This window comes from Diabrotica undecimpunctata, chromosome 2, assembly GCF_040954645.1.
Source record: "Diabrotica undecimpunctata isolate CICGRU chromosome 2, icDiaUnde3, whole genome shotgun sequence".
Lineage (NCBI taxonomy): Eukaryota > Metazoa > Arthropoda > Insecta > Coleoptera > Chrysomelidae > Diabrotica > Diabrotica undecimpunctata.
Genome location: NC_092804.1, coordinates 17,436,617 through 17,464,467, shown reverse-complemented (window position 1 = coordinate 17,464,467; position 27,851 = coordinate 17,436,617). Strand labels below are relative to the sequence as shown.

General features: G+C 33.7%; 1 protein-coding gene across 13 annotated transcripts in view; it reads right to left on the bottom strand.

Moving 5' to 3' along the window:
* Window positions 1-27,851, bottom strand: part of baz (par-3 family cell polarity regulator) — a 356,412-nt gene that overhangs the window by 75,895 nt on the left and 252,666 nt on the right. Inside the window, exon 1 of one of the 13 annotated variants that reach the window (XM_072522402.1) lies at window positions 3,704-3,896. The exons of the other annotated variants lie outside the window; for them this stretch is intronic. Coding sequence (XP_072378503.1) covers window positions 3,704-3,811 — 108 coding nt within the window. The 5' untranslated portion in view covers window positions 3,812-3,896. Of the gene's footprint in view, window positions 1-3,703; window positions 3,897-27,851 lie in introns of those variants that run through there. 13 annotated transcript variants of the gene reach the window in all.

Here is a 27,851-nt window from a genome sequence, read left to right as displayed (position 1 = left end):
ACAAAGCACCGTCGCTACATAATTTACATCTATTTCTTATACAGCGTCTACATTATTACATGACGGGAAAAGTTCGACACACACACTATCTCTCGTCATCTGGTAACGCGATCTCCTTTAAGTAAAAGTCTATGGTGTCCTTAGAAAACAAAACTAAATCGAATTAAGGCCAAAGTGAAAGTAATCGTTGCTGGTAGGTATCGATCGCAAGATGCGAAAAAATTATAATGTAATCGGACGTGCGATAGGTGTGTATGCAGTTAAAGTATTTATAAGACCAACGATGCCGACTGAGGACGGAGCTTTCTTTTCAAGGTCTTTAACCCTACACCAAAGCCAAACAGCTGGTCAACCGTAGTGGTCATTTTAATATTAACAATGGATAATGAATTAGCGCAGAATGGGAAGTTAATTTATTACTTCGAGTTTATTCGAATATGAATAACAGATATCTTTTCGAAGTGAAATAGTTGTTTGTTATCCAATACAGTAACGAGAGTAACCAAATTAACAGCAAAATAATTATCGCTGCAGATCATCGATTTAATGACGTTATTAATAAATAGCCCAAAAAAGAAATTAAACAGATTTCTTGCCTTCATTCAATATCGTAGGGTATTTCCGACAAAATATCTATTCTCGTAACACTTAATCGGGTATAATGTTCTTTTCTTTTACAATGAGCTTTTAATATTTAAACGAAGTTGTATACTTTTCTTTATCTTATTTTTATGCAGGCAAGACATTTTCTGTCGCTGGTACTTGGGCAAAAGATCTTTGAACCAAATTTAAACTTTTTATAAGAAATTAGGATTTATCCTGGTTTAACATTTGTTTTGCCGGTGTATATCACTAATATAAACTTGTTAAATACTAAACAACAGGGTTTTCGTAGTGGAAGGTCGTGTACAGATGTAATATTCGTTATAAAGCAAAGTACTGAGAAATCACTAGAGTATAATAGACCAGCATTTCTGTGTCTGATTGACCCAAAGAAAGCGTTTGACAGAGTAAGACTCAAAGATGTAATCCATCTTCTGTATAATAGAGAAGTTCCCCTAAATATTATAAAAGCTATTGAAAACATCTACCAAAACAACAAAATGGAAGTCAGAATAGATGGACAACTTACAGAACCTATAGAAATAGGCAGCGGAATAAGACAAGGGGATTCATTGAGCCCCATGCTCTTTAATTTAATCATGGATGAAATCATCAAAAGCCTTAACAAAGGAAGAGGATACATAATGAAACAGGTGAAACAAAGAAATAAAAATACTATGTTATGCAGACGACGCAATATTGATAGCCCAAGATGAAGATAGTCTACAAAGACTGGTCCACAGATTTAACATAAGAGCAAAATAATTTAAGAAGACAATCTCATCTCAGAAAATTAAAACAATAGTAGTCAACAAAGAACCATCCAGATGTAAAATAAAAATTGATGGCATCAGTATTGAACAAGCAATGGAAATAAAATACCTGGGAATTATACTGTCCAGCTATGGACAAAGAAGTGACAGATCAAGTACAAAAAGCAAATAGACTGAGACACAATAACATTGAGATGAAGTCAAGAATTTATAAAGCCAGTGTAAGACCAATAATGATACAGCCACAACGAAAAGGCTACTGGAAACGGCAGAGATAAGAGCACTGAGAAGAATTTCAGGAAATACGCTGAGAGATCGAAAGAGTTGTGAAGACATTAGAAGAAAATGTAACGTACAGTGGATAAATGAATGGACACAAAATAGAAAAAAAAAAAGAATGGAATAATCACATAAGCAGAATGGAGGAGACCCGTGTCGTCAAAATAGCAAGAGATAACTCACCAATCGGTAGAAGAAGTATCGGACGATGGCCCAAAAGATGGTGTGACAACCTTCCATAGAGGTATTAATCCGCCAATGAACAAGCAGAATTGCTTATAAAGAGGAAGAAGAAGATGTCACTGATCACTTCACATTGACAAGGATATATATGGCAATTTCTTCCTTCACTTCTAATTTCTTGCATCACGGAATTCACCCTACCTATGTGGGGAGTAGTTGGTAATTTCCAGTCATTATTCCTGTATCCGTTTGTAATTCTAGTCTATTAACATTTATTAGAAATGACGAAAATCTTCTCTTAATACTGCTAATGTTTTTTTTCTATCTTGCATCCAATTCTTGCCAGTATCTTTGAAATCTTCGAAATCGCAGAATTGTTCTGCTGTTTCAAAAGTTTTTCTATCGCTTGGTGGAATCGCTAATAGGTGGAACATTTTACGAAAGGCCTACGTTCAATAGTGGAAAAATATAGGCTAATTGATAATGATGATTATATTTCTTGAGAGTGAACTCAGCCTTTCACAGACCACAACTTTTGTGGACCTTTGTTGGGCCTGCACTCGTAGAAAATTTAACACACCCAGGAGTTGAGGGCAAACGACCATAGACAACGACGTGTGTTGGCTGAAAGAGCTCTGAAAAAGTTGAAAACCGAACCTTAATTTTCAAATAAAAATCATCTTCAGTTCTTCAATCAGAGGTCGATGATTAGCATTATTGAAAGGAAGTAAAAACCAGAAGACGTCCGGGCAAACGAACAAACTTCTGGCCCTATCATCGGGAAGGGGCTCGTATTTAGATTAGAGCATCACCAAATAAAGTAACCATGTAAGTAAGTTAAATAACCGCGTTAGTAGCTAACATACATAACTGATAGGCACCTTAAAATTAGGACAAGGAACAAAACTGAGTAAAGCAAATCAGAGGAAATTAAAAGAATACTTCCTCTTCTCACATGCAACTCACATACAAGAACATTTACCAAAGACAAGAAAAGATAGTGAAAACACAATTATATATAATCTAATAATCAAAATACTCATACAGTGCATACCGTGGATTTACAAATGGCAAAGAAGACCAGAACTTGGATGTACAGGTAATAAAAAGAGCTGGATGCCAATACGTTACGATAAATAACGACAGGAGAAAGATGAGGAAGCTTATATCCAAAGGTGGACATTCTTGAATGAATAGATAGATAAGATTAACATCCCTTTAATCTTAAAATGTGTGGCTTAAAACTTACGCATAAATAAAATTGTACACGATGTTTTATAAATAATTTTTTTTTGTTACTTCTTCAACAAGGTTTTCTCTTTGATAGAAGAGATATTAACGCATTGGATGTTCAAAAAGTTACCTATCTGGGATTATTAATTTGATTTTTTTCGTAGGTATTGAAAACTTCCACAAAATTTATTATAATACTTATCACTACAGTCGTTTCGGGGGAGTGCCTTTCTCCACTTGAAAAACGCAGTCTGCCGAAACAACTGTAGCGATAAGAGATTATAATAAATTTTGTGGAAGTTCCAAAAACAAAAGTTTTCAGTGTTTTATTGTTATACAAAATGAATTTCCATCAAGTAACGGTCGAATCCATCACTTATTCGTTATTATTGTTAATTTTTGTGTTGTTATTTGTCACATTGTACAATTCCTTATTTATAAATGATATAATCATTGTTTATAGTTTAAAAATGTCTTTTATTTACAAAAAAGTAAGCAATTTTGTTGTTTATATCCAGAAAATAATTTAAAAGGTGCATATAGAAGAAGGATTTTGATATCGAAGCTTAATAATTAGTATAATTATTGATCTAAGAAATAAATAAGTTAAAAACTATAAATAACAAACTTACAGTGACAGCATTTTGATTAACACAACCACACTCGAAGTCTATTTTTCTTAGAAACTTCCTAAATCCCCGTGCCGATACGTTTTCGAAAAACTTTTCGAGTTTCACCATGTTTACACTCTATCACTAAGGTACAGTAACTGATACGTCGATACGACCTCGCTCTTCGATGGACACAGGTACACTGACTTGTCTCCTGATGCATTTGGTTTTCTTAGAACCGAGGAATTCCCATTAGTATGGACAACTGAAATATTTCTACCTGTCCGGTATTCTAGGTATATTACAAAAAACTTTGATTCATTCCTTCCCTAAGGGTCGCTCATCAAAAATAAGGGCGATGTGTCAGAGATTGATTCCGCAGTTGCAGGACCGAATTTTGGTTGGATTTAAAAAATAATTAATTGTCATTTGCGCTTATCAATTTTTAAAATTGAGGTAATTAAGTATATTATTTAATACCCATTAAATATCCATAAAAAGTCTCATTAAAAAAATGTAACTGAATATGGCATTTCTAAATGGTAAAATATTTGTTGATTTTTAAACAGTAATTATTGTAGAAAATGAGAAAGATTATTAACGGATTTTTACCGCTGTCGCCGTCTCTCCGTATTTTTTTTTTTTAGTTTTCTTATCATATAATTTATATCATCTTGATCTTCGGCAATTACGATTTGGTCATCCGCAAAGAATAAAGTGAAAAGCATGTCATCCCCTACTTTCAGTCCCATATTTCTGCATTTTTAACCCATTTCACTGAAGCTATGTCTAAATATATATTGAAGAAAGTAGGAGAAAGACAACATTCCTGTCACAATCCGTGGGTTGTATTTAATGGAGTGGTAACTCCATTTCATATTTGAATCATCAGACCGGTTATCTCTATTTATAATTTCGCGTAGCTCTAATAAAAACGGGATTTCTGACTATAGTCGCACAATGGGTACACTGTCATATGCTTTTTCCAGATCTATTTAAGCTATATGTATTCTCTATTCCGCTGCATTCTGTACTCTTTTTCCCAACGCAATTTTTAGTATATATATTATCTATAGTAGACTGCTTGTTCTTCCGGTGGTTTATTTATAGTGCCTTCCTCGATAAATTCTTCCTACCGTTGGTAATACATACTGCTATGCCCCTTTAGTTCTTTGGATCGGCTTAGTAACCTTTTTTGTGGATAGGCTAAAAATATAAGACTGTTTCCATTCTTCTGGAACATCCTCTTCATTTAGACATCTTTCAAAAAGTTTTTGGGACATTTCTAGTAATTTTACTGAGCCTAACCGTACTAGTTCTGAATTTATTCCCCCTGGACCAGGAGATTTACGTAGTTTTGTTCTTTTTACAGCTCTTTCTAGCCTTCCAAGTTTAAATTCATTCTGTCACTTGTTAATTGAATGCTCATTCTCTAGAAAATTTTCTAGTAATTTAGTCAATAGTTCAGTGAAGTACGACAACCACTGTTTATCGGATATGCTACTTATAGCACTTTGCTTTTATCATTCGTCTTTATGTTTTTTAGGGTCTTCTAGGCCTCAGAGCTTTTAGTACCTCCAATGTGGTTATCTATATAGTTACATTTATTTTGTCAGGTACTGTTCTTTTTCTTGAGTACTTCTTGTTTTACTCTTTTTTTCATTCGCTTTTACTATACATACACTTCTACCCTTCTACTTTCCATTTTTAGCTAAATCATTTCTTCAATGTTTTTGTGCCACCAGTACAGGTTACTAGCTTTTTTGTCTTTTCTTCCAAGTGCTTCTTCCGCTGCTTCTTTAATGCCGGTTTTTATATGTTGATATTCTTCTTCGGTAAATCTGTTTTCTTTAACAAGCCTTTGTTCCAGACTCCAAGAATAAAATAAACGTGTACTTTCATTATCTACATTATACAATGCTTCTTCTTCTTCTTCCTCGCTAGAATCAATTTGATTCTTCATTGGCGAAATAATATCTTTGAGATTATTCTTTTTTGCGGTCGGTCCACACTTTTTCTACGTTTGGTGATATCTCGCTCGATCACACTGTTTTATCCTAAGTGATTTAAGTGGTTATTCCATTCTTTTTTGTTGAGTATCCATTCGTTTTTACACTAAACATTATATTCCCTTCTGATGTATTCACTCCTCTTCATTACTATGATTTTGGTTTTCTGAGTTGAGATTGACATGATAAATTTCTTTACTCTTGTGTTGAACATACTAACACAGCTATCTTTATAGACTCTTTTTGGCTATCAATAGTGCCTGTGTGCATAACGAGTATTTTGAATTCTCTCTTCCTGTTTTGAAAATTAAAGAAAAACTATATAGAAATAAAGTGACAATAAAATAAAGATGAGATACCATAACCACCTTTTTCAAGTGAATAAAAATAATATAAAAAAACATTAATAAAATAATGACAGAAAAGATTCATTGAAGGTAGATGATATTATAAGAAGCTAAAAATCTTCAAAGAAAAATGATTGTAGGCATTATCTTGACAAAAAAGTGAAAAAATTAACAATTATTGGGTGTCAAAGAAGCCTTCACAATTTTTATCAAATATTTCCATAGAAACTATTTTTGTTATTTTTCTTTGCCAATATTGTTCTGAAGTTATTTTCTTGTGGCATCTTAAAGTAACTGTTATTTTAATGGGAATAAGCCACAACTGAAGTTTAAAATAAATTTATTCACTTCGGAAATCGTTATCAAAATACAAACTGTTGCGAACTGTTGTAGCACGTTTTAGTTTCGAAAGTAAGAAAGAAATTATACTGCATACAAACATGTGATATGAAGTAAAACAAAACTCCGAATGGGGCTAGCACGGAGCACGGGAGCAGGCGGACAGTGGCAGTGGCGACGACACGACACGCACCAGCCGCAGCGCGCGGTCACTCAAACACACCCGCACACTACGCAAGGGCGGATTTTGACGCTTCGCAAGCCAGAAATGGCCCGCGGGCCGTAGTTTCATTTCATACTTATTGGCTTAATGGATCATCTTCTAAAGGCATTGCTTAATCATATGATTCACGCAAGAACAACTATTTAGTCGGTACACTCATCTCAAAAGTACTACAATTAACGACAGGATATTTTATATGATTCTGTAAAAGCGTATATTTCTATAACATATAGATATAAAAACTACTTAAAAAGCAATTCTACATCACAATATGTCCTTGAACGATTACGGATTATTTAATATATGTTGCAGAAACCTAGCCACTAAATGTAAGAAGATTAAACTTCATTGAAGCATTAGGGATATGGATCCTTTGTCAAGTATTTAAATTTCCTGTATAGAACATGTTACAAACGAAGAGGTGTTAGAAGAGAACTTAAGAACTAAGAGAGGATTTGAAAGAAAACAATATTTGTGGTTGGGCAATATCTGAGACTACTGTGGAATTTCCATCGTGTATTTTGGCAGGCAGAAAAAGATGGTTGATCCTAATGTACTGAAAGTAAACGGAAGAAAATACACAATGAAGGAAAGACACAAATAATGTGCCTCAATTCACATCACAGTTACATGATAGCTCTAGTGATTTTGATAATTTTTGAAGTATAAGTATGTGAGTGATATTTAAGTGAGTATAGAACAGCTTTATGCAGTACTAAAACCTGTAAGTAAAACTAGTAACAAGCTATAGACTACAAAATTTAATATTGTATTTGGTTCCAAGTAATTCAACTCTTTCTTGTTTACAATGTAATATTATTTATAGTAATTTTAAACCTTGGATATGATTAAGATATCACTAGTTCATTATTGAGTAATTGTGCGGTTTTCTTTTGGGATTCTTTTCGTCTATTTCGGATATAGTGGTGACAGGTTTATTAAACAGCTGTCTCATTTAATACGAATTACTATCATTTCTAATTAAGTCAAAATTTCACTAAACAGCTTGATAAGGGATCAAAATTAAAAATAAATTTAGTAGAAGTATTTCCGTGAACAATGCGGTTTCTTAAATATGGTAAATATAAATAAATATACACAAACTTTGGCTTATATGGGTTAAAACTAAAAGATAACACGTTTCCCTGTAAAATACATAAATACCTACATGTATTGCGTTCGTTGAATATAGTCAGTACGTCAACGTTTGTATTTGATAGAAAAAAACAAACAAAAAATACACCTGCATCAGAGTAGCATAATATCTAAGAGCAATAGTGGTTTTTTAGCTATACCCTTTAGTAGCATATGAGCAAAAAATAATGACTAGATTTCTAAAATAAAAGTTTTACATCGAACATAAAGAATGAACCAAAAAATTTAAAGTGATATTTGTTTGATGCCCCTTTCAGTTTGGTAGTCAATATTTGGTAAATTCTATCATACTCGATTGGCTATCTTCATTGGATATTATGTATCAAAGAAGAAGTACTTACTACCTTAACTAAGAACTAGGAATTGTCAAAAAAACTGGCCAAATGTAAAGCCAAAGGAGATGAAGGCATTCGATACTCAAAATGTATTGAAAAATAATTACCAAAGACCAATATTACAACAATAAATAAAATAAATAACCATATTAAACATATCTATTATGTAGGTACCTGTAAAGAATAGGAATCGATAGGGTCTAGTAACTCCGGATCTGACCACTATTAAATTTTTTTCTTCTCTACTTGAGCACAATAAAATTTTTTGGATGTTTGGATGCATGAAATTCTGGGAACGAGGATATAATTTCGTTAATAACATTTTGTGATTATTATCCTTTGTCACGGAAGTCAGATATTAGGTGATCTTATTGAAGAAAACTGGGAGAATCGTAAAAGGAATTCAGTTATACAGGGTGTTTGGAACTGTATTAATTAGCTGTGAATAAAAAATGAGTATCTGGCGTAGATATGGAATATTTGTTTGGTACGTTCAAGGTAATTTGTTTAACTAGTTGCAAAACACCGAAGAAATTTTCAAAATTTTCATTCACAAAGCATTTTTCATTCATTCTTAAAAGAATTTTTCATTCTATGGAAAATGCATGTACGCTCTTGACACATTGTGAAAATAAGGCAGTAAAATATTACCCATAAATTAACAAAAAAATGTAATTAAATAATATTTATTAACAATAAAACACTTTTTGGCATGCGTTTACACTTTATAGTCTCTAATAAAATAGGTTGAGGAGGGGAGAACTGTTTGTCTCAAGTTGGTCATTCAGAATTATATCTGTTTTTTAATTTGTTGATTTCCATAGATTCTAACAAAGATAGCTTAAGGCCTTTATTTTGAATGTGAAGAATTTTAAATTTGTCATTAAAAGAATAATTATGATCTAGAAGGTGAAGTGCGTATGTAGACTCTGTTTTTCTATTATTGACAGCCCTTTTATGTTCTGGTATTCGTTTATTAAAATTTCTACCAGTATGACCGATGTAAGTTTTTGGGCAGTCGCCACATTTAAGTTTGTACATACCACTGTGTAAGTGTTTTTTATTTTGGCTCTTGTTGTTTTTAATATATTTGCCTAGGTTGTTATTTGTAATATAAAATATTTATTAACCCGTGAGAAAATAAGTTCTGGATCTAACCAAAAAAACAACATTTTTTTGAAAAAATGATTATTTATTCATGAAAATAATCTCCTTTAGAGGCGATACAACCATTCCAACGCTTTTCTTTGATTATCTTTGCCATCAGAATAGGCTTCGGTTTCGGTTGACTTGTTACGGAGCATTTTTTAGATCGAAAAGAAGGTAGTACTCGCTGGGAGCCAGATCTAGACTACACAGTGGGTGTGAAAGCAATTTAAAGCCCAATTCGTGAATTTTTGCCATCGTTTTTATCGACATGTGACATGGTGTATAGTCTTGGTAAAACAACAATTTTTTCTTGAACAAATGAGGTCTTTACTTTGCGATTTCGCTCTTTAAATGTTCCAGTAAACCAATATAGTGGTCTCTATTGATTGTTTTTCCATGTTTCAAATAGTCAATAAAAATACTTCCTTGTGGATCCCAAAATACAGTGGCCATAACCTCTCCGGCGTTTGATTGGATTTTTGATCGCTTTGTACGGCTTTCTCCGGGTGCTGTCCACTAAGATGACTGCCGATTTGATTCGGGAGTGAAGTGATGCATCAATGTTTCATCCATTGTTAGATACCAATGCAAAAATTACGATTCATTCTTGCTAAACATAACCAAACATCGCCAAGAATCATAATTTCGTTGTTGTTTTTGCTCTAGTGTTAAAAAACGCGGCACCCAATTGGAAAACAGCTTTCAAATACCCAAATGTTAATGTATAATAGTGAAAATGCTACCCCTTGATAATTCTAGAGTGTCAGCTTTTCTTGCAGCTTCACTCTGTGGTTCGATCGCGTTTGAATTCAGTAAATCACTCAATCTCTCACATCACACACACAATCACAGTTTGGCTCTCTCAACTAACCTTCCTCGAAAATCCGATGTTTAGGTAAAATTTTTTCTGCTCAGAACTTTCGTAAATTCCTAAATTTATGCATGACTTCTGGGTGACACTTTCCTTCTGTGGACGTGGACTATAAGTTCAGTGATTTTTTAGATAGGCTTGTCTGTATATCCAATAAGGCATTTTCTTTAATTATAATTAAGCCAAAACATTAAAAATCCTGGGCTACCAAAGGTATCCGCATATCAGCCAAGAATATGCGTTCACTACTGTACATCAAGAAATTTACTACCAATCAAACATTTTCCCTTTTAAACCATGAAAATCTAAATGAAAACTTTGTTATTGTGAGGAAAAATATAACATCAACTATTTTTCCGCAGCTTCTTCTTTATGTGCCGTCTTCTACCGAAGGTTGGCGACCATCAAACGATAGGTTTCTCTGTTTTGTGCCGCATGTATTATGTTCGCAGCTTCTGGTATTTGAAACCATTCTCATAAGTTTCTCAGCCAGGATTTCTTCTTTCTGCCCAAACCTCTTCTACCTTCAATCTTGCCTTCCACGATAAGCTGTAGCAGACTGTACTTATCATTACGGAACACATGGCCCAGGTATGACACTTTCCTGCTTTTAACAGTTGTTAACAATTCCACCTCTTTACCCATTCATCTTAATACCTCTGTGTTGGTCACTCTGTCTGTCCAAGGTATTCTCAGTATGCGTCGATACAGCCACATTTCTAGAGCCGCTAACTTCTTTATAGTTGCTGCTGCTAACGTCCACCCTTCAACTCCGTAAAGTAGCGTAGAGAGTACGTAGCATTTCGTGGCTAGAAATTCAAGAAATTTCAGCCACGAAACCATAAAAAACTCATCCATTGAAAATATTTTCAGTGTACTGATGTACCTACGTCTACTCTGCTGGGAGATGGAACACAATTCTGCTGGATCCATACCTCTCTCTATCGAAGTCCTCTGGACTTATAACTAAGAATATTCTGTGTCACTTTCCAGCAACCTCACAACATCATTTTCGCACTTTTTACTAAGTATATAATGTTATTAAATGAATATCTATTGTTTATATTACAAATTTTTGTGCCATCTATCAGTCGTGCGTCATATTCTGCCTATAATAATTAAATGTTTTCCAAAATTGGATCGCTTCCTCACTATCATTCATCTACCTTACCTATAAATATTGTCGTATTCACAAATAAGGTTTGGTGCTTAATTAATTATAAACTTTATTGACTGTTTAACAATATCAAACAGGTGACGCAAATTAAGGTAACTATATTGACAACAAAATTTGCATTTAAATGTACATATCATTTAGATAAGAATGCTTGGAATGTCCTAGAAATTAGAGGTCGTTTAACGAAAATTATATCGAGTGAAATGACATAATTATAATTGATAGAAATAACAGTTTGAAAAATGACCCTGTACGAGCACATTTAAAAAGTAAATTGCAACACCTATCGATTAATAACATTAGTCAGCGTCACAGAAACACGACATGCAAAATTATTTGACAAAATAATCAGAGATCGAATTAATAATAGTGCACGTTCTAGGATAAAACATAAGAGTTCTTTTTCTTCAATATTGCCTTGTGGCCTCTTGTCTTACAGCATACAGTCAAGTTCCATTCATTAACTTCGTTTTGTAATAGTTTAATGGTATTTAGTTGGCGACCGTCACGGCTATTCGTACTTAATTGGCAGTAGTACGAAAAAGCTCTGTCGTATTTGTTTAAAACCATGTGGCCAAGAGATTCTTCTTCTTCCAGGATGCTTGTTAGGTATTTTATCTTTAATTATTACTTTAACACTTCATATTATCTATTCTCATTTCGTATTGTGTGTCATATATACCCGAGATTGTGTTTTTGAAGTGTATGAAACAGTTATTTGGTGTTTTCAGGGAATCCTGAGTGTCTGGAAAAGTATGTAGTATTTATTTATGTTTTGTTTTATTATTCTAATATTTTTAACGTATGACCTCATTTAATCGTTAATATCTTTAAATTTCCTACGTGAAAATTGGCTATTTTCATATGTTTTATCAAATCTGAAAACCACTTGTCTAAATTACCACACGTCTGTGGGAAACCGTTCATTTTACTCCATAGTAACCGGTCAATGAAAGGGATACATTGTATTGACCTCCTAAGAATAATAAAATATGGCAAAAATCGCACCAAGTTTATTTATTTAACTCCTTTATAAAAACTGAGTTCATTTGCGGCAAAATACAAAAATTTCATACGAAAGCTGCACTCTCTAACTTTAAAACGCATCTTGATCTTTGTCGATAGGACACTCGGATCAAAAGATATTGAATTTTCACCGTCGAGACGATACAAATTTTATTGAGCATTGATTTCGCGAGCGTAACTGACATTCAAAATCACCGATCGCTTCAATCGTTGTTTCTAAGAGAACAGTTCATTCTACACAACATTATAATGTCTATACTTCATGGTCATTTGTTTACTACAAAAATTGCCATTTTTCTTTGCTTCGTTTGCGCACAAAATGTTAATATATCATAAGTAATTTCCATAATACTAGGGAGCTGAAAATGTTACAGAACAACTGTAACGTTATAAACGTCACATCTCTATTAATTTATATTTTAATAATTATTTCATTTAAATTTTTTTATTGATTTATTAATTTCTTTATCTTCAGTTTAATTTTTACTATTTTTTATTTTAGAAAATAGTTGGCGCCCTCTGTTTTTTCTTTTCTTCTTCTGTCTTTATTTTCTCTCTCTTTCTGTCCTGTAGAATAAATATTCGCCCTCTCACTTTTGTCCGGCAGACTATTCTGTTCCGTGTTGACAGACAAGCTAGTTTCATGATATCTATAGCAACATCCTATGACATCTGTGCTAACTTCATTCAGTCTCCCACTTTCTGTCAAAAAAACTTTTCTGTAGTGGGATTATTTTTTGCTTCTTTTTGAAATTTATACAAGAAGGCAAAAATTATTATAAGACTCATTTTTATGGTCTACAAATTCTCTTGGGTTTATTGGGTTTATTGGACATTTTATTGGATTTATTGGTTTATTGGCATATCAACAATTTAATTGACGAGATCGAATTGATTGGCCACATTCAATTTTAATAACAGGATATACAGCCATGTGTGACTGCAGCTCTCCAGAAGCCACAAATTCTAATTGGAGGACCTAACAGCTAGAACACACAAGCAGCCCATCGAAGCAATAAGTAGCACTTATTAACTGTTAAGCTTTGGCAAGGTTAATTATTGTTTTTTATTCTTTTAAATAAATATGTTTGGTTAAAATTTGTCTTATTTGCTATCAACTGAGAACTCAGGTTCAATCCCTAGTTTAAGACAAGACGAACTCACCCTTGAGATACTGAGCTAGGCAAGGTATAGACGATAAGCTCCCATGGTTGATTCAGGTATTATTTTTACAATAGTACTTCAATTTTCTTTGGTAGTCTTATCGTTACACAACATTACAAATGTGTCAGCTGATACACTTTATAGCTCAAAAGGCACCGTTGCTCAGTCGTTATAGGTGATAAGCGGAATCGTTTAGGAAGATAAAGAACACGTGAAAGATATACACAAAAAAAAACAAGAAAAAAAAAGGAGAAGAGCTACTGTTAAAAAGCTAGATGCCTCTGTTTTTAAATACTTGAATCTAAATGTATCCTCGATATGTTATTGACTTACTTATAGTGGTATTTTTTTTCTATTAATTTCCTATTTTAATATGGATAACGAGATCCTACTGCATTCTGACGAGGAATTTTCGACGCAATTGCATTCATTTAACATAACTGAATTATGATGACAGTCCTTTCTAACCAGTGAAGTCAAAGTGGGAAGAGCTTAGAATGTTATTGAGATACAAAATTTTCTCATGCACAAATGCCGCGTACTCTACTACAGCAACAGAAATATGATGCTTATAATACAAAAAGAATAAAGAGGTGAAAGGACCGATATAAATGTCACAATTAAACTGCATGTCAAATTTTATATGTCTATAGAGTCTAAGAAAACATAAAATTATATTAAGTTAATCCTATTCATCTTTAATCATGATTAAGCTTAAGAGACTGTACAAAGAAATAATAATAGTATTAACATATGCACTGCCTAACTTAAATGCGATGTAAATCTATTGAGTATTATGCAATTGTACCCAGTCTCATAGTCACTTTAAACTCAAATAAAGAAGGTGCAAAATACCTAGTTTACTGGTTGAGTATTATTCGGCCTCAAAATCAATAAATACTATCTCGGTAACCAGATTAGCGCAGCTTAAAACCTTATGAGAACTTGGCAGGTTAAAATTCATTGAACACCGATCGAAATTAAAGACATTGTTGCAAAGATTCCCAAAGTACTGGTCGAAATTGGGATTAATGTTGGTGGCGAAACTTTGGAGGGCACTGGAATTCTTTATTACTGTAAAAATTTGCAAAATGGTGATAAAAATAATATGGTGAAAAAGTACAGCGAAAAATAAGTGATTATACATGATGTCTCAGGTGTCATAGGTCAGACAATGTGTGTGCTTGCACTTCCACCTGTTGTATTTCTGTGCCATTTCTGAAGGAGACTTTAAAAAAGTATTTGATAGAGAAGAAATTTAAAGCTTACGTTAAATGAGCCCTCCAATAGCCATGAGATCTTGTCGTGTTGGAGGAGCTTGCTCTTCCTGCTCGATTTTTCTTCTTGGAAGACCACAATAAACCAGGAACTAACAAAATAAAGTAAACAAGGAAAAAGAATAACAGTATTCCACTATCAACATACTTCCGAAGATGAAGTGTTGATTATATATAACATGATTGCTATTATTGAGTAAGACCACTTTTGCCTTTTCTCTTATCTTTAAATACACAACTTAAGGAGGCTTAGTTTAGAAATTTAATGCACCCAGTTTTAAATAATTAAAATAAAAATATCACGATGTATATTACAAATTGGTGTCCAATTAAAACTTTTTGCTTCTCTGATTCTGACCCAAATATTTACAATTACGTTGAATAAACAAATCGATGAGGATACTTTTACTTTCCTCATCACTGTTGTTTCATTACTCAAGAATATTGATATACATGAGTTATATTTTTGTTACGAATGCTACAATTTAAAATTAAATCTTCAGCTGCAGTTTTCACAAAGCATTTTTAGTAATTTAACAATAAAATTACTTTGAGTTATGGTTGTTGGCCAAAGCTAAACAATCACAAAAATGAAATTGGAAAACTAAAAACAAAAAGACGAAAAAATATCCAACATAAAAGAAATGTTCGCAATGCACACGAAGAGATACAAATTAAAGTGGAAGCCCAGACTGGCGAGCCAGACTTCTAAAAAAGATTAGGTTGAAAAAATATTGGAACATTTACTTAAACATAATGCAGCTACCGTTCTCTGAAAATTTTTTACTTACTCCTGATTTCCCCCTTTGATTCATTCATTGATGCAAAGATCAATTGAGATGGTGTACTACTCGTATCAGGTATTAGATACTCATAGGACAGCGCACATAGTTTTAAAATGGCACCCAGGGTTTTGTGCAAAATGTCGCTTGTCAAAATGTTTAATGTGTTTTAAATGTATTCATTTTTTTCGAATCCTGAGAAAACTAATAAGTATATTTGAGTAAATTCAACGCAGAATGAAAGATCACGTTATTACCGAGAGCCGAAAGTCACTGAAAACTTATATCTTTATTTTGATAAGTTACAGGGGTGAAGAGAAAAGAGAAAATTTAGTGTGACTTTTAATTTTAAATATCTCATTGAAAAGAAACTTTTTGGTTATTCTAAGGGACTTTCGACCCTCGTTAATAATGCAATCTTTCATTCTGCGTTTAAATTTTTCAAAAATACTTATTAGGATTCGAAAAAAATTAATACATTTAAAACGCATTCAACATTTTGACAGGCGACATTTTGCGCCTATGCCCTTAATACTTAAATGTGACATGCGCGCCTTTGAGGCTGTCATCAATATCCGCTGATTCTGTTATAATATAAGTGCTTCATCCCAAAATTGGCCTAAAATATACAGGTGCCGTTTTCTGCGCACGCGAACTTCATTAAACTTATAGAAATATAGTAACGGCAACTACTATATAACAAAAACTGTGGACCCAACAAATGGCACCCAAATTCTAACAATGTTTGGTAGTTTACTATTGTACATATAAGAGTGGGTGCGGACTGTGCCCAAGAAACCTACATAACGACGCCAATGGGTACAACAAGAAGTTTACTTCTTTTAAAATGATTCTGACAGCCATGATATTTCTCTTGATGTATAAAGCAGCCACTACTACAAATACTGTGTATTTTTTGTCAACTTTCTGTGTACTTTGTAATTTTTCGCGATAATAAAATCTCTACACGACCAGTTTGCTTAAATGATATATCATGTGGTGTGAATTTTGTGCATTAGAAATTATAGATATTAAAACTATTTTAGTAACAGTGTATAGAACCGGAATGGGAATTTTAAAGTTTTTCTAGAGCGATTTGAAAAGTTATTGGTGTTTTGCTCTGCTAATTTTTTGGAAATAATAATAATTGGAGATTTCAACATTGATTTCAAAAAAGTTTCCAATGAACTAAACAGTTTCCGTGATCTAATTTCTAGTTTTGGCTTAACCATAAATATTAATGAATTTAATAGAATCACAACTAGATCAGCAACTTGCTTAGATAACATTTTAACAAACATAAGTAATGAGATAGTTAGTTGTGGAACTGTGGACCCATGTATTTCTGATCATTTTGCACAATTTTTCTACTTAAAAACAAAATCTGAAAAAAGTCATACTGCTAATACATACAGAAGACATATAACAAGTAATGGCATCCTGATGTTAAAATAGTCCTTACATAACATTGACTGACTTTCAGTTGTTTCTCTCAAAACAACAACAGAATTAGCTCAATGTATTACTGAAATGTATATAAAGTTAACTGAAATTAATTTTCCGGTAAAAAAATAACGAACTCGTAGTAAAGTTCCAATTTTTTGGTTTGATTAATTAATAGTAATACGAGAAAATCTTTCTACAGTCAAGATCAATATAAACTTGACATTATTCTCGACGTCTTATGTGCGCCAGTTACAGATAACATAAAACATGTTTGTATGTTCAAAATAACGGACAAAGAATAAAAGAAAGCCCTGGTACTTAATAATTATCGCTTGATGTTGCTCGTGGTGTTAAAATATGTTAATGATTATACTCTTCAAGAGTCTTCACTTAGAAAAATTCATTCAAGTTAATCTCCAAAATGTGGTTCTTATCACTAAAGTACCTCGTAGAAGTGCCTAACGTCTGTTGTGATTTACTATTACGGACTGTAAGGTGATATATCTCGTTTACACATAAAAAAGTTTTTATTGGCCATATGTTTAAATAGAAATTCAAAAAACAACAATAATTTTTAATACTCACAAAGATTAGGCTACAAATTTGTCCATAAAAGATGACATACCTGTAATAAAAACACGAAATTAGTAAAATTTTAGAATAGGTAAATAAAGGAATGTTTTAGCAATAAAATTTACGATAATTGAGATACCTTTAGAATATGCTGGAAACAGTGGACGCTTTAACAAATAAAACAATGTCAAAAATGTCAAATAAAATAACTTTTTCTATTAAAATTATTCGACTTACACAGAGAAAACATTTTAGGCGACTTTGGATATATGCATCGATGAAATTGGAGATCGTTTTATAGACTTCTGCAAGTTTATAGAGCGTTGATTATACATTTAAAAGTTAGCAGCAAATACTAAAGATACAATCATAAGAAACCAGATCGATTGTTTGAAAGTCACCGAAACTTAATCAATGTAACTAAAACATTACCTGGAGCAGATGTATGCTCAGATCATATATTGTGTTTCTTAGTGACATAAAGGTCAAACTTTAGCTTCATAAAGAACTGCCAAACAAATGATGCTAAAAAAACATAAACATAATGTCGAAAACCACTGGAATCAGATCAAAAGTATCAAGCAGGAAACGTTAAGAAAATATAAAACTATTTACTAAACGACAATGAATGACTGATGAAATCTTGGGACTGATAGACAACAGGCGAAAATGAAAAAAAAGACATCGAAGAATACATAAAAATCAATAAGAAAATTATAATGAAAATAAGAATTGTAAAAGAAAAATGGTACAACAATAAATGTCTTGAAATAGACGAACTGTAGAAAAATAATGAAACGTTTAGTACAACAGGTTGAAAGAATTAGGTGGAAAATTCAGATCAATTGCAGATCTATTTAACAAGTAAAGAAATATCGTTAACAAATAAGACCAACTGAACAGATAGGAAAAATATATTTAAGAGCTGTTTGAAGAACAAATAGAAATAGGAAATTATATCTGGACCAAAGATACCTTAGACGGAAGATAAACAGCACAGAATTGAATGGGACCAGATGAAATATTTAGCAAAGTAAAACGTAAGTATTCACTTATAAACCTCGTTAACAAAATATACAAAACAGGATACGTACCAACACGCTGGCTACACAAATGGCAACGTTTATAATTATACCGAAAAAATATACACAATACAGCGATCTTCGTATCGTCAATCAAATAAGCCATGTACTGACAATTTTTTCAAGAATACGGCACTTAAAATTCACAATAAAATATAAGCGAACAATTAGCGAAACCGCTTGACTTCAGAAGCAACCTTGGAACTAGAGTAGCGTTATTCAGTTAGTCGACATCATGAAGGCCTTTGACGGTGGTTAGCTCAAAGGCTTATCAAAAAAACCCATGGTTTAGGGGGGGGGGGGAGCTAAGACCAAATGTGAAGAAAAGAAGATAGCCTTCTGGCTATCATCCTTTCCTGGCTGGAAAATGGACATCCTCTCATCTATTTCGAGCTATGATCGCCAACTTTTAATTGGACATAGTACTAGAAGAAGAAGACGCATCAGAATCAATATTTATAAGATTTTAAATACTGCATTACATACTAAAGGGCTGTTTAAGTATTAGGTTTGCATATAGGAGAGAGGGGATCTTTGCTGTGCTTATTTACAATCGTTATAATCAATATATACAATCAATCAACATTTGGAAATATCCAATTTTAAGTTTGCAGGAAATGTGTGTAAGCAGCTGAAATATGGAGTTTGGAAATTGCTGGCTACAATGTTACTGCAAAATATATTGGACCTGGCGAACAAGATCTTCCTGATTTCCCAGACATTAAATGATATTCATGTGCGTGAATGCTAATAATTGCTTCAAATTGTAAAATGTAGGTACAGAATGCTTTCGTCCAAGAAGTGCCCTATTTACATTACTAGACAACAGATTTCTTCCACCACCAGTAAAAGTAAAACAGATAGTTGATGACTTGGTTTTGGATGATGGAGGACATTTTTTGAATCTTCTAATCCATTTAGCTCTACGCAATGCTTCACTCAAAGATTTCCTGCAAATGCCCAACGATAATTTTTTCCCAACGGTAAAATTGAAGCTATTAAGTCAAACATGTTAAACATGTGGTCTGTATGATGCTTCCGTCAAGACACTAAATCGGCACTGCGCATAAAGACGAAAATGAAATTGATAAACAGCATCATACTTCCAATAACCACATATGCATCTCCCGCATGGGGACACATAAGCAATTTAAATAAAAAGAAAATACAAGCAGCCCACAATAACATCCTCAGATAAGCGGCAAATGTACCCAGATACGTCGCTGAATGCTTTCTGTTTAGAAAATTGCAACAAGTAAGGGTGATCGGGCTTAAGTGATTAGAGAATTACCCAAGCCTGATACTGCGATAGATAATAAGATATGATGCGTTCCATCGATGTAAGCACAAAAGACCAAAATAGCAAACTTTGACCAACACATAAAGTCTAGATAATTCATAGCTTTACCAACAGAAGAAGCTCCAGCACGCGGCACTGGCAATTTTAATAATTGATGTTAGCAAAACCCCATAACCTGGGCACGAAGGCCCCACATCCTCGGGCACCGAGTTGCCTAACTGGGCGCAGCCCGGAGCGCAGACTCGAGGCCCGAGCAAGCAATTTCAGTTCGATGATATGTCACTAGAGAAAGCAGGAAAAGAGCGCCTCACTCTAGACTGCATTGATCGGGTTAGGATATCGTGTTGTGAGTGATGTACCCAGGACTTGCACACGAAAATCATTTGGCTGATAGTGAGTCCCTATCGCGTATCAGAGTGCTATAGGGGGGAAAGGGATGGTCTGGAGCATTCCTGATAACACTAATCAATACACCTCGCTCCAATGAATTGTAACACCCGAATGTCATTCTAAGGGGTGTGCAAGTTTCTCTGACTGGGTTTAACCAAATTTCCTAAATCGTCACATGGAGAACAACGTAGACATTCCAAAATCGGAGAAACGTGAGCAGATACACAACATTGAGCAGCAAACATCTAAATGTAATATCATCGAAAACTTAAGTATCATGAATTCGAATGTCATGGAATGAAGACTGTTAATTCGAATTAATAAGTATACCAAAAATTTAGAAGAACATTCATTCATTAACATTCGTGAATTTAAAAGAAGTTTGTTATGTTCTATATTTGTACCTTACTCTATGTTGAATACCGGGTCAATAAAGTTTGTTTAATTTAATATTATGTGCGTTACATGGGGGGGGGGGGTAAATAATTGTAACAAATCTTCTTATGTAATACTTGAACCGTCCCTTGATATAATTTTCCAACAGCCTGGATTTAGTAAATTTATATTTTCTGCGTTCATAAATTTTACAACGTAGGTAAAAATGTGGTAGGGGAAAAACTTATTTATGAGCATCGTATGTTGGAATTTATTAAAAGACAAAGACGCTAGTTTTGAAAAATGGTGTAGCTGCTGGCGAATGATAAGAAATTCTATTAAAACACTTGTTTCGGTCTGATGCATGAGAGCGGAAATTTTATTAAATCTAAATTCACCCTTCCATGGTACTTTCTTTATAGCTCTCGAGTTAACCTTTGCCGAATCAATTCCACCAAAAGTTAATATGCATTAGTATGAACGACATATTCTGTAAAAATAATTTATTTGTATGGAAATTATAACTTCTACCTTATCAAATTTCAACATCAAATCCAGATTAAAATTTAATTTAAACCACTTTATATAATGTTGGTAGTTAAGAAGAAATAGTCTACTACAATGGAGTTCAATTGGACAACATATATTTCGCTGCTTTTACATCCATAGGTCAATAAAACGGATAAAGATAGAAGGAACAGAAAATTTTTGGTTTTAAAAGAAAAAAATAACATAAAAAATTAAACAAGAGGTATTTACAATTAAAAAAAAAAAGATAGCGACTCGTCTATTTTTTTTTCATTGGTGAGAGACCATTAGCCAAACAAGTAACAGGTGCAAAGTAGTGCAGCATCTGTGACCACTACAAACAAATTTTCATACAAAATGCCATTTGCCACAAAAGACCAAGACAGTTGTTGAAGAATGCTGTTATACTTGAATGATTTATTTTCTTTAATTGTTTTAAAGTAAAAAGGTAAGATCTATACCTTTCTTCTTCAACTATAGTCATATCTAGATACTTCTGTTTTTTGCTTTTTTTTAATAATTCCTTTAGTATAGAACTATAAAAATCGGGTATATACATATGATTTTTCTTATTGTTAAATGTGGAATTAATGACATTGCATAATTCTCTAAAAAACTTTTTAGCACCGGATCACTAAATTTGTTCAGCGGAATGTCAGCACCAATAAAAGCTTTGCACAAATCTTCATTAAATTTTGAACGCTTTGGTACTGATGAAAGCGATGTAGTTATTAAAACTTATTGTTTTTGACGAGATTTCTTATCCTTTAAATGTTTATGCTTTGCAGTAAAATTTTAAAAATCTTTCACAATTTGAGTTAATACAGGACCCATTGATTGTTTTTCTTTAGACATCTTGAGATACGCTTTAGAGATGACTAACAACGAAAATGTACTACTACAGACTACCGACCACCAGTCGCCAAATTATTTGTATCCAACAATCATTGTCGTGTAATTCACTAAATTTGTGCTGCCATCTAACAGGAGTAATGACAGACGCGATGGCGTCACTGTTTAAAAACTGCAAGTTTTCTTCTAAACTCCGAGATCCGTTGTATAGTTTTATACGTAATAACAATTAAAAGTCGAAATAATACAACTACAAACTCTGTTTTTCTAGTTACTTAGGACCATATAAATCTAGACACGTAAGGTGTCCGAATTACTTCTTTTTTGTACAAATAAAAATACCCACTTTAAATCAAAATTTACCTAGGCATAAATTTCCAATGGCGCTACATCCCAAATCAAGCCTTGGCCTTCTCCAAATTATGCCACCAACCTTGTCGGTCCCGCGCCGATCTTCTCCAGGTTCTCACGTCTAGCAAATTTTGCGCGGCTGCTGCTACTTTATCCTCCCACCTTTTTTGTGGCCTTCCTTTTGGTCTTGCCGGTACCTAATCTTCCAAATGAATATCAATAAGGCCCCTCGTCCACTGGATCCGGAAGCTGCGAAATCAATTTATACAAATTCGGTCAAAAACGGACGAAAGATCCAAACTCGTGGCTAGGAGAGGAGCGCGTTGACTGGGCCCGTACCGTTCGTACGTTTTCGTCAGAATGCGGACGATGCCAGATCCGGAATCTAATTGGGAAATAGTCCGAAACTTGAATCAGGTGAGATTGACACAATGGACTATAAACGGTTAATTTTGCTCATACTGGAGAGATAATATCTATGGGATCAACGCGAATAGAATTACCAGATACGAAATGTACAAAACAGTTGGGGAAGGTTTCTATAAAATGAAATTTCCAGATGATTCACCAAAGGTGAAGAAGGCTAATAATGTATTTTAATGTATTCATTTACATTCAACAATAGTGATGTCGACTTGGAGATCGTACCACAAATGAGCCAATTCCCCAAATACTGAGGCAATAGACGATCGGCGTTCGTACGATTCCATTATAACGGTATTCGTCCGAATTCGCACCTTCCCAGTTCGCAGCTTTCCGGATCCAGTGGACGAAAAGCCTAAATATAAGATCGCGCTAAGCGCGTTGCTGGCACATGGTAATATTTATACGAATGCGTCAGGCGCGTTGCCGGAGATAAACGTACTAAAATATAAATCGTCATTAGTAGGATCAATCCTAATGTCATAATTCTTGTAGAAAAGTTTATCGTTACACTTGGTGGCATGCCTGCCAGCCAACCTGAACTTCTTCGTGTGTGTATTACCATTTTTTATAAACGGTGAGAACGAGATATGCATTTAAAAAAGACTAGGTATATATATAAAAGTGTAATTTGTTTGAGAATCACCGGATGACACTCAAGGTCGAGCCAGTCATTTATTTTGTTTTTTTAAGGTAGAAAAGTTTTGTTTCTGTTGAGTGTGATTAAAGGAAACGCGGAACAATTAGTATTGTTATGTACATGTAGCTAAAAGTTTTTGATGACCGAAGTAGATACATTAATCGTTGGACTGTGAGTTAATACTTTAGTGAGTATTTAAATGTTGTGAAAACTAAATTGTCGCGTGGTTTAGCACATTTGATGATTTACGATAAGATATTGTCACATTATGTTACGTAATTAACGAAAAATAAAAAACAGTTTTGTATTTTGCATTCTGCTGACGACCAAGATGTATTTGCTAAGGATGAGAAGGATACAATATATAATGACCAAAAAGTTGGATTGAAGAAATTTAAATATCATACTGTTGAAGGTACAAAACATAATCTAGTATTAGAACAGGGTGAAATTAAAAGTATAGATTTATACAAATACCTTGGTGTTACAATTACCAATTCGCCACCACAGGAACTGTGGTTAGGAAAAGAATTTGATAATACCGACACTTGACAAAACACTAAGCAGCACAGACAGCACTGTCGAGCACGGCGAAAAACTAGAATGCAAATTATGAGGTAAACCTCTACGAAATAACTAAATGGCTTCAAACTAAGTTACTACAAACGAAAATGTGATTTTGGTGACGCTATAGGCTAATTGACCACACGACAAGAAATGGAAATTCATTGATACCACTGACACACTACTTCTGTCATATCTGTACCTTCTATCTAGAGACACTACTTCTGAAACAAAGACTGGAGTCAGCACCAAAAAGAACAAAGACGTCTGCAAGTAATTGACTAAGCAGAACACAAGAAAACTTGTTAGAAACATTTCTATCATCATCATCATTCAATCTTCGCTTATCCACTGCTGGACATAGATCTCCCTCATAATTTTCCATCTATTTCGATCTTGTGCCTCTTGCATCCAATTCCTATGACAACGTTTTAGATCGTCAGTCCAACGTGTTGGTGGACGACCTCTGCTTCGGTAGGCATCATCTCTTGGTCTCCATTCCAGTATCCGCTTTGTCCATCTATTATCTGTCATTCGAGCCACGTGACCTGCCCAGTTCCATTTCAGTGTTTCTACTCTCTCTACTGCATCAGCCACTCCTGTCCTTTGTCGTAGCTGGCGATTTGGGATCTTGTCTCGTAGTGAAACGCCCAACATAGCACGCTCCATCGCCCTTTGACATACACGGATCTTTTGATCTGTTCTCCTTGTCATGGTAAACGTTTCCGCACTGTAAGTTAACACTGGCAAAACACACTGATTAAACGTTTTTCTTTTAAGGCATATTAGCATATCAGACGATTTGAAAATATGGTTCAGCTTGCCGCAGGCTGCCCAAGTCAGTCTTATACGACGGAGAAGCTCAACGGTTTGGTTATCTTTTCCTATGCGAATCTCATGACCTAGGTATTTATAAGCCATTACCTGGTCTATGGATCTTGTTCGTACGCATATATCTTCGCTGACTACAAGATTTGTCATCATCTGGGTTTTAGATATATACATTTCTATCCATCATCCAGCCTCAAGAGCCTCAAGAAATTCAGCTTTAAGCGGTGGTCTCCAATAAACGCCGTATAACGCGTATGGGGTTACGCCCTATGTCGTATCGATACGCTTTATGTAATAAATCATGGATGCCATCTCTTTTTGTACGCTGAATGCAGCGTGCATGGTGCAACTGTCGTACAAGTATACAGGCGAGACGTACGGCGTAAAACTATACGCGACCTACGATATTTATTGCATACCACCGCCTTGGCGGATGCTTATACAGCAGTTGCACGTTGCATTCAGCGTACAATAAGAAACCGCATTCATTACTTATAGGCCAGGCTTGTAGGTTTACGCCTACAAACGACTAATTTTTTTTGCATTTCTCCCGCAGCAAAACTTTTTTAATCGATTTTATATTTTTTTCAAGTTCAAATGTATTTTTTTGTAATTTTTCCAAGTGGGTCGGAAATTGTTATTAACAAATAACTTATACCAAAAAAACAATTGCTTTATGCGTATCTCATGTAAATAAATACTTTTTTTATTTTGGTAATTTCTCGAAAAATGCTTCCTTTTCGAGTTAATTTTTGGGATTTTTTTTTTCAAAAAAACTACTAAATTAATTGCGATTCTATAAAAAGCTTTATAATCTTTCAAGTACAAGTAAGAATATTTTGACAATGATACATGAATTTTATCTTGCTCAAAACATGGAACCAAATATTTCGAATATATGCATTTCGAGTAATCTACCGCTGTATATAATATTAAGCGTGTACGGTTGCAGCCTTAGATTAACGAAGTTGCAGCAATACAGGGGCGCGACGATTAGAAATTTTTGTTTAAATTTAAAACTATGTTTTTAGCAAAATAAAAAACCACTTATCCTTGTCAAAATATTCTTACTTATATGTGAAGGTGTAAATATTATAAAGCTTTTTGTAGAATTGTAATTCATTTAGTAATTTTTTAGAAAAAAATCACTAATTTAGGCATTTTTTCAACAAAAAATTACAAACAACTCGAAAAGGAAGTATTTTTCCAAAAATTAATAAGAGAGAAAAAGTATTTACTTCGATGAAATACGTCTAAAAAAATTTTACTCGAAGCGATTCGGGAAATTGTTTTTTTGTTATTTGTTAATAACAATTTCCGATCCACTTGGAAAAATTAAAAAAAAAATACATTTGAAATTGGAAAAATATATACAATCAAATAAAAAAAGGTTTGGTGCGATAGAAATGGAAAAAAATTTAGTCGGTATATTCCATTTCTAAGCGTCTTTTTATCGGTAAATCACTCGTCTATTATTTTGTAGAGCATACAGACACGCCGTATGGTGGACTTCAACAAACGCGGTATGCCGCGTATAGCGTTACCCCATACATAGCGTGTAAAACAGTTGCACGCTGCGTTGGACATACATTATTTTTTATATAAAGTATACAGGCGTATTTATGGCGTAACACTATATGCGGCGTGCGGCGTTTATTAGAGATAACCGCCTAAACTCAAATCTGCTACGATTAATAAAGATTTCACATTGCAAATTTCTATTTACTTTATACTGATAGTGACCACATTATATTTCCTAAACATGGCATTAATTTATTTGTCAGCGCAATATAAATAGAATTTCTATTTTTCCGCAGTTTTAACAGCAGAGGTTATCGATAAACAATTATCTAAATTACCTAGAGATGTTTGACATATTTCATATTTCCGTTTATGAGTTGTAAAACAATTCAAACAGAAATATGTAATGCAATATAAGGTACGCGTGTAATAAACAAAAAACGATATGATAAAATCAAGTTTTACGACTTTGAAAAAGTCATTATATGAACTGGTTTACCTCCGATGGCAGAAAATATGCAGTGTATTCTACCCGTTCTGGAGAGGAATTGTTTATTTTGCTTTGCCCTACGATTATTTATTGCGTTGCTAATTACTTCATGGGAGGGAAATGTGGGAAAAATCTTACGATTTATTACCACCATCTTAACTAGAAATTCTTGCTTGATCGTTATGATACGTACGCACAGGATTTACTTGTTCGCAAGAGTTATTGAGTTGAAGAAATCTAAACGCCAAATGAAGCAGTTGACTAATATGGAAATATGTTCACACTTATATATTTTATGAAATGGTTGGGCTTTTAAAACGTTGCGAAGAAAAGCTGAGGTGAATGTTAACGAAAACAAGTTTTTGGATAAAAACTATATACGCATTTTTCATATACGCTTAAATACAAGGTGTTTTGTTTCTATATCCAACTTTGTGTCTATATTTTTCTTACAAACATACTACTGACTTAATCACCTCAATTAAATACCGTTTTAAAAATATATCATCTTTAATTGAGGGTTCTCTAACTTTAAATTTAAATTAAACAAAGTGTGTGTGAAATAACAGGGAAATTTTTTATTCGTTTGGAAAGCCTTTCAATTTTATTCTGTATCCGCGGCTTCGTTGGTTTTGTTGTCGTAAATTATATATACATAGATTAGTCCAAAAATCTACGAAAAACGGCTTTGGCCACCAAAAAAAATTAATAAAACACTAACAAAAGGTACAAGCCACAAAAAGTACTAAAAAACTCAAAACACGATCAAGAGGGGCCCACATTCTCGAGCACCGTACCCAGGACTCCCACATGACAAGCACTTTGCTGATAAGACAGCCACTATAGAGTAGGGAGCATTGGGGGGTGAAGTGATTCTTGTTCACATGAGTTAATCCTCCTCGCTTCGATGAATTGTATCTGTCTAATGTCATACTTAAGAGTGTAGGCG